The 13,625-nt window shown below is 35.6% G+C and overlaps 1 protein-coding gene across 5 annotated transcripts in view; it reads left to right on the top strand.

The window, feature by feature from the left end:
* LOC126964466 (serine/threonine-protein kinase SIK3 homolog) overlaps window positions 1–13,625 on the top strand; it is a 68,486-nt gene that overhangs the window by 19,243 nt on the left and 35,618 nt on the right. For all 5 annotated transcript variants that reach the window (XM_050807585.1, XM_050807587.1, XM_050807584.1 and 2 more), the window contains exon 2: window positions 12,486–12,602. In XM_050807585.1, coding sequence (XP_050663542.1) covers window positions 12,486–12,602 — 117 coding nt within the window. The remainder of the gene's footprint in view (window positions 1–12,485; window positions 12,603–13,625) is intronic.

The following is a 13,625-nucleotide window of genomic DNA, read 5'->3' as shown; positions in this document are numbered from 1 at the left end:
ACTTTTTATTGCGAAAAAATAAATGGAGGGGTTAAGATAGGGGATGAAAGTTCGTAATTATTGAAGATAACACCATAAAACTTTGTATTTAGGCATTTGATAAGAAGTAATTTATAAGTATTTGATCGAGCAATTTTGTAACTTTGACCTACATGGGGATGAAATGGGAGATTAAAGTTTACAGGGAAATACTATCAAAGAGACTGTCCACACTGACAAGGGATATTCGCTGTATAGTAGAAGAGCGCCGACAGCAGCGGAAAGAGCAGTTTGTATGTGTATTATTTGCAAAGTATCCTAAAAAATGAAAAATCTGCACATAGTAACTATTCCACGCGGACAAAGTTGCCGGTAAAAGGTAGTCGTTCATAAATTTTAGACCTTTCTAAAGAATTAACACGTTTCTGAACATCTTGACTAGCCTATAACAGTAACTATCGGTTTACTTGATCAGATTCCTTACCCAAGGAACGCAAAAAATGTTGTGTTTAAAATGATTCTGTTGTCACACAAATAATACGCCCTTGATAAAATATTGGAATGTACAAGTATTGACGTGAAACACACGATGGTGCCGGTACAGCCTTAAGCCGTTTTTTTTCTTCTTTACTTCCTAGTTGTACATATTAAAAACATCTATATAATTACGTAAATGTATAATTAAATGTACCTAAATATTGGTATTTAATTGTGATCAAATTCCTTTTAATGGTTTCATACCATCCTTTGCACAGGATGCCGGCTAAATTATGGGTACCACAACGGCGCCTATTTCTGTTGTGAAATAGTAATGTGTAAATATTATTGTGTTTCGGTCTGAAGGGCGCCGTAGCTAGGGATTATACTGGGCAAATGAGACTGAACATCTTATGTCTCAAGGAGACGAGCGCCATTGTAGTGCCGCTTAGATTTTTTTGGTTTTTCAAGAATCCAGAGCGGAACTGCATTGCAATGTCTAAGTCGAGTTAACAAGTCTTTTGTGGGGTGATGTAAATGTTTTTACAACAGGATCCCAGAAAATGTTCAAAACAAAAGCATTACGTTATTCATAAGAATTGTTAAAAAACGTTTGTGTGGTAAAAGTTACTATAACATAAATGACTTTCTTAGTGATACCGCATATTGGGAATGGAGCGACCGCCCTCAGGCTATTAAATAATAAGTTTATTTGTACAATGTTACTTTGTAAATGTTACTTTAATTGTAAAACATATTTTTGATGAAAAAAAAAGCCCGCTGAGTTTGTTGCGCCCACTCTTCTCAGGCCTTAGGCATTCATTTTGTAATGGGTGGTAGTTTTTTGACTATCAATAAGTGATTTCACAACTTATTTTGGCTAAAATCTTTGAATTCTGAATTTGAATGGGCAGGGCGTATCAATTACTATCAGTTGAACGTCCTGTTCGTCTCGTCCTTGTGACCCGGTATTTTATTTTATGGGCCCGGTACCGGGTGGTAAATGGGAAACTGTAGAGAATTTATCTAGGACGTTAAAAATCAAGGTAAGCTTTTACGATGCACGACTGTATTTTTTTTTCGCATACAAATTTTGTCTTCGGGATGCCACAACTTCCATAATTATTTATCAAATTTAGTGATTCAAACACCGTTTTAAAGCTTATGTTTGATGCTATTTCATATTTTATAAAATGCATGGTATCATTTTTCAATAAAAATTAAATTAGCTGTGCGAAATCCGCGGACAGTTTAACCAACGAATTTATTGTAGGTATTTATTGTTCATTTATAATAAATAATCGCGCAATTTTCAGATGTTTCATAGACTTACAATATACTAGCGTATAGACTATCAAAGCGGGCGAAAGAGAAGAACATCTGTAACGGAGATACAGCAAAATAGAAAAGGAAAGCGAAACTATTGTGACTGTAACCGATTATGATTTTCAAGTCGTAAGCAGTTAGCTATTCTAGACATCAGCTGCTGGGTATGTTAGATAATATGGAATATTGACCGACTAGCTACCGCACACATTGACAAATAAAATTGTCAAGTACCTATTTCCTATTACTAGTATCAATGATGTTCTATTTAATAAGGACATAATAAAAAAGGCATAAAAGACATTTATTTTCTCAAGATTGATTTTTGATGTCATTTCTAATAAAATTGATACTACTACCGCTTCGGAAACAAATGGCGCTCTGAGAGAGAAGAAGCGGCGCAAGAAACTCTCCCAGCATTCTTTTTTTGCGCTCTTTTCAATAAAAATATACAATATTGTACAATCATTTCTATCGCTATAAAATAATCACAATCTAGTCCCAGGCTGTCCGATCATTTAGATATTCAGCAGTGGAGTAATAGGATTTACGACAGAGCCATTTTTTTATAAAACATTTAAATTTATTTATAGATAATGCCTGAACAGTGGCTGGGACTTTATTATAGAAGTGTATACATTTACCCTTAAAGCTATTATGTATCTTATGAAGCCTACTAGAATTAGTTACAAGCAATCCCTTATTTCAAGTGTTATAATAATGAAAATCACTATTAAGAGCAAAAAGGTGACGATTTTTGTGAACGTTTATTAAATTTTCATAAATGTACTGAGAATGAACAATCATAATATTTATTTCTTTAAATTTTTCTTTGAGAGACTGTCTATAATCAAGCTGATATATAGCACGAACAGTTCTCTTTTGCACAGCAAACACTATATCAATGTCAGCAGCATGACCCCATAGTAAAATACCGTACGTCAAGATGCTGTAAAAATAACTGAAGTATACTAATCTAGCGGTCGCAACATTCGTGTACTCTCTAATCTATCTAACATTTTTAATATTATTATCATTCCCAGTCTGATAGGGGAACGGCAAAAATGTGCTTAAAGACAAGGTTAGGTAGGTATCATTAATGTAAATTTGGAAAAGGAACGGTTCAAGAATAGACCCTTGTGGTACCCCCATCCTGAGACATTTCCCCGGACGCTTTTGCAGTGTAGGCACACTTTTCACCTTAGTCGTGTGTCACCCAGGGGCGTGCATACCATATAGGCAATAAGGCAGTGCCTACCTCGGTAAAAACCTACACAAATTTAGAACTAGTATTAAAGTTGATTTAGTTTAATTTGGTTCCGTAATTTATTACCAAAATTTTACTGAACACCCACTCATAAATTTTTCCTAAGGCTAGATTCTACCTACATATATATATACCTACGGTAGGCAGTCTTTAGATTTGGTAAACAATTTCAATATTTAGACCTCAAAACTAGGTACTGTCAAACTAAAGCGCATCCACGACTAGTGTTATCTAGAGTGCCTACCTTGCCAGAAAACCAATGCACGCCCCTGGTGTCATCTGTTACTGACCGAATCAAATCTGAACTGAAAAAATATTTTACATTGCTGCTTACTGACCAAGAATATTTTAAACAATTCCACCTTCGCACGACACGCCACAAATTAGGATATCATCCCCACCATCTGGATGTGTGGCGGTCCTCCACAGTGCGGTTTTCAAGGAGCTTTCTTCCTCGTACTACTAAGCTGTGGAATGAGCTTCCTTGTGCGGTGTTTCCGGGACGATACGACATGGGTACCTTCAAAAAAAGCGCGTACACCTTCCTTAAAGGCCGGCAACGCTCTTGTGAATCCTCTGGTGTTGCAAGAGAATGTGGGCGGCGGTGATCACTTAACACCAGGTGACCCGTACGCTCGTTTGTCCTCCTATTCCATAAAGAAAAAAACTGTAGTAAATGAGAAAATGTATAGATAAAGCAGTCAAAGCTTATGATGGTGTTATTTGTGACATGTTCCATATTTCGACTTAGTTTTTATGCGACGTGATTTGTGTAGTATAGAACGTAGTATTATTACCTGGACGACCGAGCCTTGCTCGAACTTTTATGAAGGTACAAAACTTGAACAAAATAAACTAATAGGACATATGGATTAGAACTGGGGTCTTCTGCTTTCCGGATCACCCATTTTCTACTTGCATACAGTGTACTTGTATACAGTGGTGAAATTTACCTTTGTATTCTAATTTTATTCTAGCAGTATCTCATTAAAACACGGATAAAACTAAATTTTTGTAAATTGAAACGTGGCTAGATCGATTTCTCGCCCCCTAAACTACCTGTATACTAAATTTCATTAAAATCTTTGGAGCCGCTTCCGAGATTCAGATTATATATTTATACTAGCTGACGCGACAGACATTGTTCTGTAGATAATAAAATAAAATACTGTTTTTTATGTATTTGTCAATATTTTTTTAATTATTTCGCAACGTATACTCCCTGTTGTTATAATGATATTGTTTCACAGTAGAACTGTCAAACCATGCGTCACTAAATTCTCTCATAGAAAATAATATGTCCAATCAAAACAAATATTGGAAATAAAAATAATTATGAGACCCAAATCGAAATAAAAACTATCCTATCTCTCAAGTTGGACTAAACTGCACTCCATGACGAAATCCCCAATAAAATCCGTTCATTAGTTTAGGAGTCCATCGCAAACGAACAACGTGTCACGTAAATTATATATTACTAGCTGACCCAGCAAACGTTGTATTGCCGATATTAAAATCGCGATACAAAATTAACTGTTGATCGTAGATGGGTGAAAATTTGAAGTTGTATGTATTTTTTAATGCTGACTCATAATCAAACAAATTAAAAAAAAATGGAGTGGACCACTCTCAACATTTAGGGGGATGAAAAATAGATGTCCGATTCTCAGACCAATATGCACTCAAAATTTCATGAGATTCGGTCAGGCCGTTTCGAAGGAGTTTAACTACAAACAAGAATCGCTCGTTTGAAGATATGAGATTGACAAGTTACCTAGTATATTACAATTCTATCGGATTTGTAGTTTAGAAGTAAGTTAGCCCCTAGTGTTGTTATCAAGCACGCTATCGGCACCGTATCATTGAATTATCGATCAATTGATGCACGGCTACTTTTTACTGTTATTATCTATACTAATATTATAAGAGGATAGATTTGATTGTTTGTTTGTTAACATTGAATAGACTCCGAAATTACTGAACCGATTTGAAAAATTCTTTCACTGTTGGGAAGCTAAACTGTAACCGGGTGACATATTATACGTTAAAAAAATTAGAGGTCATTACTAAAACTCAAATAATGTATCCCAAGGTGTAAAAAATCTAAAATATTCTTTAAATCGCGTTCACTGCGTAAAGTATTGATGATAGTATATAGTAATGTACTACGACTTTGCAGAACACATCATTATGTACAAAAAGTGTCGCGACAGTATATGTTATAAGCAAGTGTGCTTTATTTAAAAAAAAATTGTAATGTAGCTACTGCGTGCTTAGTCCTGTGTGTAGACGGTCAAAGTCGCGGGGTATAAGTTAGTTATATGATAAAGAACAGAGTTGTGCAAATCGTTGCGCGATACATTATATTATGCAACTTAAGTTTCTTAATTGTTTAAACATATATCTTAATATATATAAATAACGTGACACGTTGTTTGTCCGCGATGGACTCCTAAACTAATGAACGGATTTTAATGGGGATTACTTCATCGAGTGCAGTTAAGTCCAACTTGAGAGATGGGATACTTTTTATTTCGATTTGGGACCCATAATTATTTTTATTTGCAATATTTGTTTTGTATGGACATATTTTCTATGAGAGAATTTATTGACGGTGCGTCAATCAATTCTCTCATACGACATCGATCATTTGACAGGTCTGCTGTGAAACAATTTCATTATAGTTAACAACAGGGAGCAATGACATTCTATACATAATATAGAACGTCATTGACAGGGAGCATATTTTAAAAAATTCTTGGTGTTTTGAAATATTATTGGCAAATTCCTTTAAAACAGTATTTATTTTATTATCTACAGAACAACGTCTATCGGATCAGCTAGTATATATATATATATATATATATATATATATATATATATATATATATATAATGAAAACGGTCTTTGTTTGAGGCTCAATCACGCCTAAACCACTGATCGTATCGACATGAAACTTCCACCATTCGATGCGAAATTTATCCAAGATGGTTACAATGGCTACTTATTTTTTGGAGTTTAATTTATTTCCTTTTAAAATTCGCCCAGCGAAGCAGGCGGGAACGGCTGGTTGTATTTTGCTTTTATACTTACGTGAAATTCTTGTAAATATGTTAAATGTATATCTCGAAAATAGCTCTAGTTATTTAAACGAAATTTTCAACACGGTGACTTTTGGGAACGATTATATTGCCTCAGTTTACATTTTTTTTATAAAGGAGGGGGCAAACAGGCAAAAGGCTTCACGTGAAGGGTAGTGGTGAGGATGGACCCATGGAGATCCGCAACACCAGGGGTTAAGAGATGCGTTGCTGGCTAATGGGGAATAGACTTTTTTATGACAATAAGGCACGAGACGAGCAGGACGTTCAGCTGATGGTAATTAAACCACCCTGCCCATTACAATCCAGTGCCTCTCAGGATACTTTAAAATGCCCAAAAATTCTGAGCGGAACTACAATTGCGCTCGTCACCTTGAGACATGAGATGTTAGGTCTGTATGGTTAATTAGATTGTATAAAAATACGCATTTTTTGTGCATATTATATCTATTGTTTTGGAATAGTTTTTTTTTAATTTTTTTTTTGTGAATCTGAAGTAATGTATGTCTAAATATGTGTAGACCTACTAAATGTTGCAATGCAGCAACGAACGTAAACGCATTGCAATTTGTTTTAGAATTTCTGCCACAGATCGCACTGTAACTGTAAGTCGTTAAGGAGTTCTATTGATCATCATATTCAACAACGACAATTACTTAACCAGAACGACGTTACGGTAGGTGAATCAAATATCCGGCTAGCATCATAAGATTCGGCCGAGTATCGTTAATTTGCTCCTAAGAATTGAAGAGTTCCGTTGCTTTGACATGGATCCCATAATCAGACCCTAACTTAACTCTCACCAAACTCCCTTTAAAGTATATTCTTTCCTATAAAAAAAGAATCATCGAAATCGGTTGGCGCGATATTGAATTATTCGTGTATTTGTCGCGCACATACTTATATAGCAAATATAAGACTTTTATGGTTTTCTCATGGATAATATCGTCAGATCTGAAGCAATGAGACCACACAGGAAGCACCAGCTTTCAAATAAAAAAAGAATGACCAAAATCGGTTCACCAAGTCGAAAGTTCTGAGGTAGCAAACATAAAAAAATACAGACGAATTGAGAAACTCCTCCTTTTTTAACCGACTTCAAAAAAGGAAGCGGTTCTCATTTCGTCGGTATGTTCATTTTTTGGGGGTCGGTTAAAAAGTTATGAAATCGACCAATTAAATATATATTTAAATGTCATCATTCAAATCAACTTCCGTTTGTATTTGCGTGTGCGTTTTCAATTTGTTTTTCTCTGTTATTTATATTTAACTGACTAATTAGCTTATAAAATGGACACCTAAGATTTTTCTAACCCAAAGGATCAGTGCTTGAATAACACAGGCGTAAGCGCAATACTTGGACTCGATTTATTTATTTATATAAAAGGCATTTATTTTCTCAAAATTGATTCCTTTAGAATTGTTTTTGATGTCATTTCTAATAACTACTAGATACTACTACCGCTTCGGAAACAAATGGCGCTCTAGAGAGAGAAGAAGCGGCGCAAGAAACTCTCCCAGCATTCTTTTTTTGCGCTCTTTTCATTAAAATTTATTTATAGATAATGCCTGAACAGTGGCTGGGATTTTATTATAGAAGTGTATACATTTACCTTTAAAACTATGAGTATATTTGGGCAACTAACAAATTACACTCTTTACATGCTTAAACTTAAAATATACTAATAATATGGATAAGAGTTAATTCACTTATAAGCTACCATAGCATTCATAATTTTTACTACGCTTATAGGACAGTAATTTTAACAATTTATAAACTAAAATCTAAAAATATTGTAATATATAATTTAAAATAAAAATGAAAATATGAAAACAAGGTTTCTAAGTCACGTGTGTAAATTAAGTATTTTCTTTTTATATTGAGCAAGCGCAATGTATAAATCAATGTTCTGCGATTTGGCCAGTGAGTTATATGACCTATATATATGACCTACAGAGCCTAGAAATAGTTCTTGTAATTATGATGACCTCGGCTTTCAACCTGGACCGAATACTTCGCAGCGCTTAGGTTAAATTCTGGACGATGTGCTTATCTTGTATGACACCCAAAATAATGTGTAAAATAGAAAAATGTATTTGCAATTCGATTAAAAGCAGTGATGTCATGAAAAAATTAAATATTTTTTTCTTAAGGACCCATTCTTTTTTAACTGGTTTCTTATTTATAGCCCATATTGTATTCCCCATACACTTTTTCCAGTGGGAGGCTCCTTTGCACAGGAAGCCGGCTAGATTATGGGTACCACAACGGCGCCTATTTCTGCCGTGAAGCAGTAATGTGTAAGCATTACTGTGTTTCCGTCTGAAGGGCGCCGTAGCTAGTGAAATTACTGGGCAAATAAGGCTTAACATCTTATGTCTCAAGGTGACGAGCGCAATTGTAGTGCCGCTCACAATTTTTGGATTTTTTGAGAATCCTGAGCGGCACTGCATTGTAATGGGCATATGGCGTAACAATTACCATCAGCTGAACGTCCTGCTCTTCTCGTCCCTTATTATCATAAAAAAAAACTTCTAATGTTTCCTCACAAGGCAGGCCATTAACTTATGCTTATCATTGGTGATGTGTTATCAGTTACTTATCGATCAGCTGACGCATAGCGCGTACGTATGGTGGCTTTTAACGTTCTTTACAGCCATTGTTTCAAGAGGTGTGTGTTCATGCATATACTGATAAAGTACGAGGCAGTATTGCGCACGATTCCGTACCGCAGAGAAATCTTAACTTGAATGTTATATTAACAGATTAATATTCCAATTAGTACCAACATTCAGTTATGATAATCATCTTATATATAAGATTCTCCTGTCGCGGTGTTTGTAGTTAAACTCCTCCGAAACGGCTTGACCGATTCTCATGAAATTTTGTGTGCATATTGGGTAGGTCTGAGAATCGGACCCCTAAATGTTAAGGGTAGTCCACCCCAATTTTTTTTTTAATTTTTAGATAAATTATTTTTCATTTTATGATACAACTTTACATTTTCACCCGTCTACGATAAACACCTGTTTTTCTATCGCGATTTTTATATTATTCTGTTACATCCACAGATCCGCAATAGGGTTGCGAGATGGCAATGGATTTTTTTATTTGTTACTTTATATGGCAATACAACGTTTGCTGGGTCAGCTAGTCATATGTATTTCTTTTGTGCGTTTGTTTTAACTGAACTCCTCCTAAACGGCTGGACCGATTTTTAATGAAACTTTCTGTGTGTCTTTAGGTGGATTCGAGAATGGTTTAGATTCACAATTGAACTAATTGGATGAAAAATAGATGTTGTCCGATTCAGACCTACCCAATATGCACTCAAAATTTCATGAGAATCGGTCAAGCCGTTTCGAAGAAGTTTAACTACTTACAAACACCGCGACATGAGAATTTTATATATTAGATATATTTTGCTGGTAGTTTTTTCTAATTATTAAGGCTAGTAAGTAGGGTAATAAGTAGGATAACTGTTACGAATTACTCTCGGCTATTGGGCACTTCTTGTTGGGGCAGTTGAAAGTGTCGGACGTGTTAGGCTAGGGTTACTATGGGTGCGAGTTCTGACGAAAATTTGTTCTGACGAGTTCTGACGGATTCGTCAGAAGAAACAAACGCCTGGTATCCAATGACAGTGTTTACACTGGCAAAGACGCGTCAGAACATGCACGATGTCGTCAGAACCACTCGAGCGTTCAAACGAGTTTGATTTTTTCGCACGACCTGCGTCTGCGAATTTCGAGTGATTTGGTTTCCACCATGGATAACGATAAATTGATCAGTCTCGTGTACGAGAACAGGTGTTTGTGGGATATGAGAGACTAAATTGATCACAACAGAGATATTTCTCGGCAAAAGTGGGAGAAAGTTGCTACAGAACTCAACACTCTACATTTGGAACTCTCGTTTGTCGTCTCTTATAGAAAATAACTCGTTGACATGCTCTGTCTTTCCACCATTTAACAATAATAATTTAAATAATGGACTTTCAAGCAAATCAAATTCATAAAATTCGTCCATCTTCGCTGGACGGCAGAAACGAACTGACTATCAGAATAACAGAAAACGCGCACAGTGTAAACGCGTTGTACTGACGAGGATTTCGGACATACTCGTCAGAACAAATTTTCGTCAGAACTCGCATCCATAGTAACCCTAGCCTTAGCTGCTGGTCACCCGACTACCCTATTGTTATAAATAATTTATTGTTACTTGTATATAGTTGTGATTATAGTTAAATTATTGAATATATTCTATTCAAGTGGTTCGTCAAAGTGTTTTATGATAAAGACAAGAGCAAAACCTCAAAAATGTAAAAAAAAATGTCTACTTTTGTACGCAAATATATATTCCTTCTATAATCATCATATCAGCCGGAAGAAATCTACTGCTGGACAAAGGCCTCCCCCAAATATCTCTGCGACGAACATATTTTTTTTTCTTTTATTCGGAAAACAAACAGCTATATATTTTACATAGTTTTAGCCTTAATTTAGAAAAATACAATAAGCCGGCAATGTTTTTACAAACGTGTAGATTCATAATTGCTAGATTAATTACTCGATCGGGTACAAATAGGCTCGCATGCAACACTAAAGTTATAGATAAAGGTAAGGGTTGCAGCTGCAATCAGGGAACGAGTTAGACACATTTCCTGATCTCAGATACAAACCTCCCGTAGATTTGAAAGAAAATATCAATTTGTTGGTATTTATTGTTATACCTATCGCATGACCTGGAGAAATTTATTTCTGCAGTAGTTACTATTAACTCGTGGAAGATGAAATGTGTACTGCTGCCGACAATTTCGAAAATATTGTGGGGCTTAGCCATAATCGACTCGGTTGGCATGATCCCGCTGCTCATCCTCCATTGTATCCCTTAGTCGCCTATTACGAAATCCGCGGGAGGAGATGGAGTGATGCTATTCTGTGGGACACCACACGCACCATTGTATTATATGGCAAAACAAAATGACTCCAAAACTTGTCAAAGTCAAGTCAAAAAAATCTTTATTCACTGTAAAACTTTATAAGCGCAATTCAGGATGAAGTACACAAGTTACAATAGCATTCAAATGAGTATAACAATATTCATTAACAAAATTTAGAACATTAATTCCAACTATCTTTATCATTCAAATAATCTTTCACGTTGTAATTAGGCCTTAGATGTTAATTTATTTTTACGACACATTAATTTTTTTTAATAGGTAATATTTTAATTTCATTTGGGAGTTTATTATAAAATATAACACAATCCACTTTAAAAGATTTAGCAATTTTACGGAGCCTAGTAGATGGAATTGCGAGTTTATGTTTGTTTCGAGTATTGACACTGTGTACATCACTATTCTTTTTAAATTGGCTAATATTTTTATGAGCGTATAGGAGGTTCTCGTATACGTACTGGCAGTGTACTGTCATAATATTTCATAACATATAAATAATCTTGTATAACATATAAATGGTATTATAATAAATTGTTTGTCTAGACGAGTCGCGACAGTGTAACGCGAATCTTCTCCTCATCACGACAGTGTATTCGCAGCACAGGAATTTAAACTATTTTGAGTATAAACCTCTCTAGTCTTACCTCTTGGCTATTATATTTACCGATATGCTATGTATTGACAGTGAAACTTGATAAATAAATATCTCCTATATAATATCACTTCACACTATGGCGCCATTTATCGTCTAGTTTCACGGTGACGGGAGGACATGGTACTGTGCGCGCACTTTTTTTTATTCTTCAAAAGATACAAAAACTATCATGAGGAATAGTGAGTTCACTTATTCAAAGCTTAAAAATTTAAATATTTAATAATTATTATTATAAAACTATCAAATTAAAGAAAAAAAAGTACAAAAATACATGACTGAATTAAATATCAATAGAAAGAATGAAATAAAAAGCCGCCAAGTGCGTGTGGGACTCGGAGCCCATGAAGGGTTCCGTAGTAGCAAGTAAAAAGATATACAAGTTTCTTACGTTTATTAAATTGAATGTGGTTTTTTATATTTGGGTTAATTGAATGAAAGGTGAATTGCGGCTTACGATTTATGACGTATTAAAAAAACTACTTACTAGTTCTCATTCAAACCAATTTTCGGTGGAAGTTTGATTGTAAATCGTCCTATATTTTTTTTTAGTTTTATCATTCTCTTATTTGATAAGTTACATGGGGGAGACATTTTACCACTTTGGAAGTGTCTCTCGCGCATAATAATCTAAGACCTAATCATGTTATGTTCAATCGTACCTATTATATCAATGACCGAAAATCTGCAGCCGTAAAATATATATTTTTTTTAAATTACAGGTGGCGATAAAAATAATAGATAAATCAAGATTAGATGAAGATAACTTGAAGAAGACCTTCAGGGAGATCGCTATCATGAAGAGATTGAGGCATCCGCATATCGTTAAGTTATATCAGGTATGAATTCTTATTGCGTTATTCATTTACACGTATAATCATCAGCCTGAAGACGTCCACTGCTGGACAAAGGCCTCCCCAGAGATTTCCACGACGATCGGTCCTGCGTTGCCCTCATCCAACGTAACGTTCAACACTTCAGTTTCGCAATCATTTGGACTACGTCGGTAACTTTGGTTTTTCACGCGTATATATAGAATTTATTCATTCAACATGAGGCTCAGGTGAAGCTTGTATGGTGCAAGTATTTTCTGCCGCGAATCAGTAATACGGGTATGCACTAGCGTAGCTGGTAATATTACTGAACTACGGACACTTAACATCAGCTGTCTCAATTTAATGTATATGCTTTTACAAGATAGGTAATTAAATTAAATTTTGGTTACGAATTTAATTTAATTAATTTCGGGGACCTAGTGCTTTGTGAACGGCTGGATCACTTGGCGTTGCGTAGAGACGTCGCTTCATTGTGTGTCTTCTACCGCATTTATCACGGGGAGTGTTCCGAAGAGCTGTTGAACCTGATTCCTGCCGCCGAATTCCACCTTCGCACGACACGCCACAAGTTAGGTTATCATCCTCACCACCTGGATGTGTGGCGGTCCTCCACAGCGCGGTATTCAAGGAGCTTTCTTCCACGTACTACAAAGCCGTGGAATGAACTTCCTTGTGCGGTGTTTCCGGGACGATACGACATGGGTACCTTCAAAAAAATCGCTTACACCTTCCTTAAAGGCCGGCAACGCTCCTGTGATTCTTCTGGTGTTGCAAGAGATTGTGGGCGGCGGTGATCACTTAACAACAGGTAACCCGTACGCTCGTTTGTCCTCTTATTCCATAAAAAAAAATCCCAGAAGTAATAAAAATACTGATACACTCTTACACAAATTACCTTGCCCCAAACTAGGCGTAGCCTGTACTATGGGTACTATACACCTATATATTTAATACAATACACTTACTTAGCATATATAAATACAAATAAGCATCCATGACTCGGAAACAAACATTCATATTTATCAT

Source organism: Leptidea sinapis, chromosome 5 (genome assembly GCF_905404315.1).
Source record: "Leptidea sinapis chromosome 5, ilLepSina1.1, whole genome shotgun sequence".
Taxonomy (NCBI): Eukaryota; Metazoa; Arthropoda; class Insecta; order Lepidoptera; family Pieridae; genus Leptidea; species Leptidea sinapis.
Note: the sequence above shows the minus strand (reverse complement) of the source record. Positions and strands in the feature narration are given on the sequence as shown.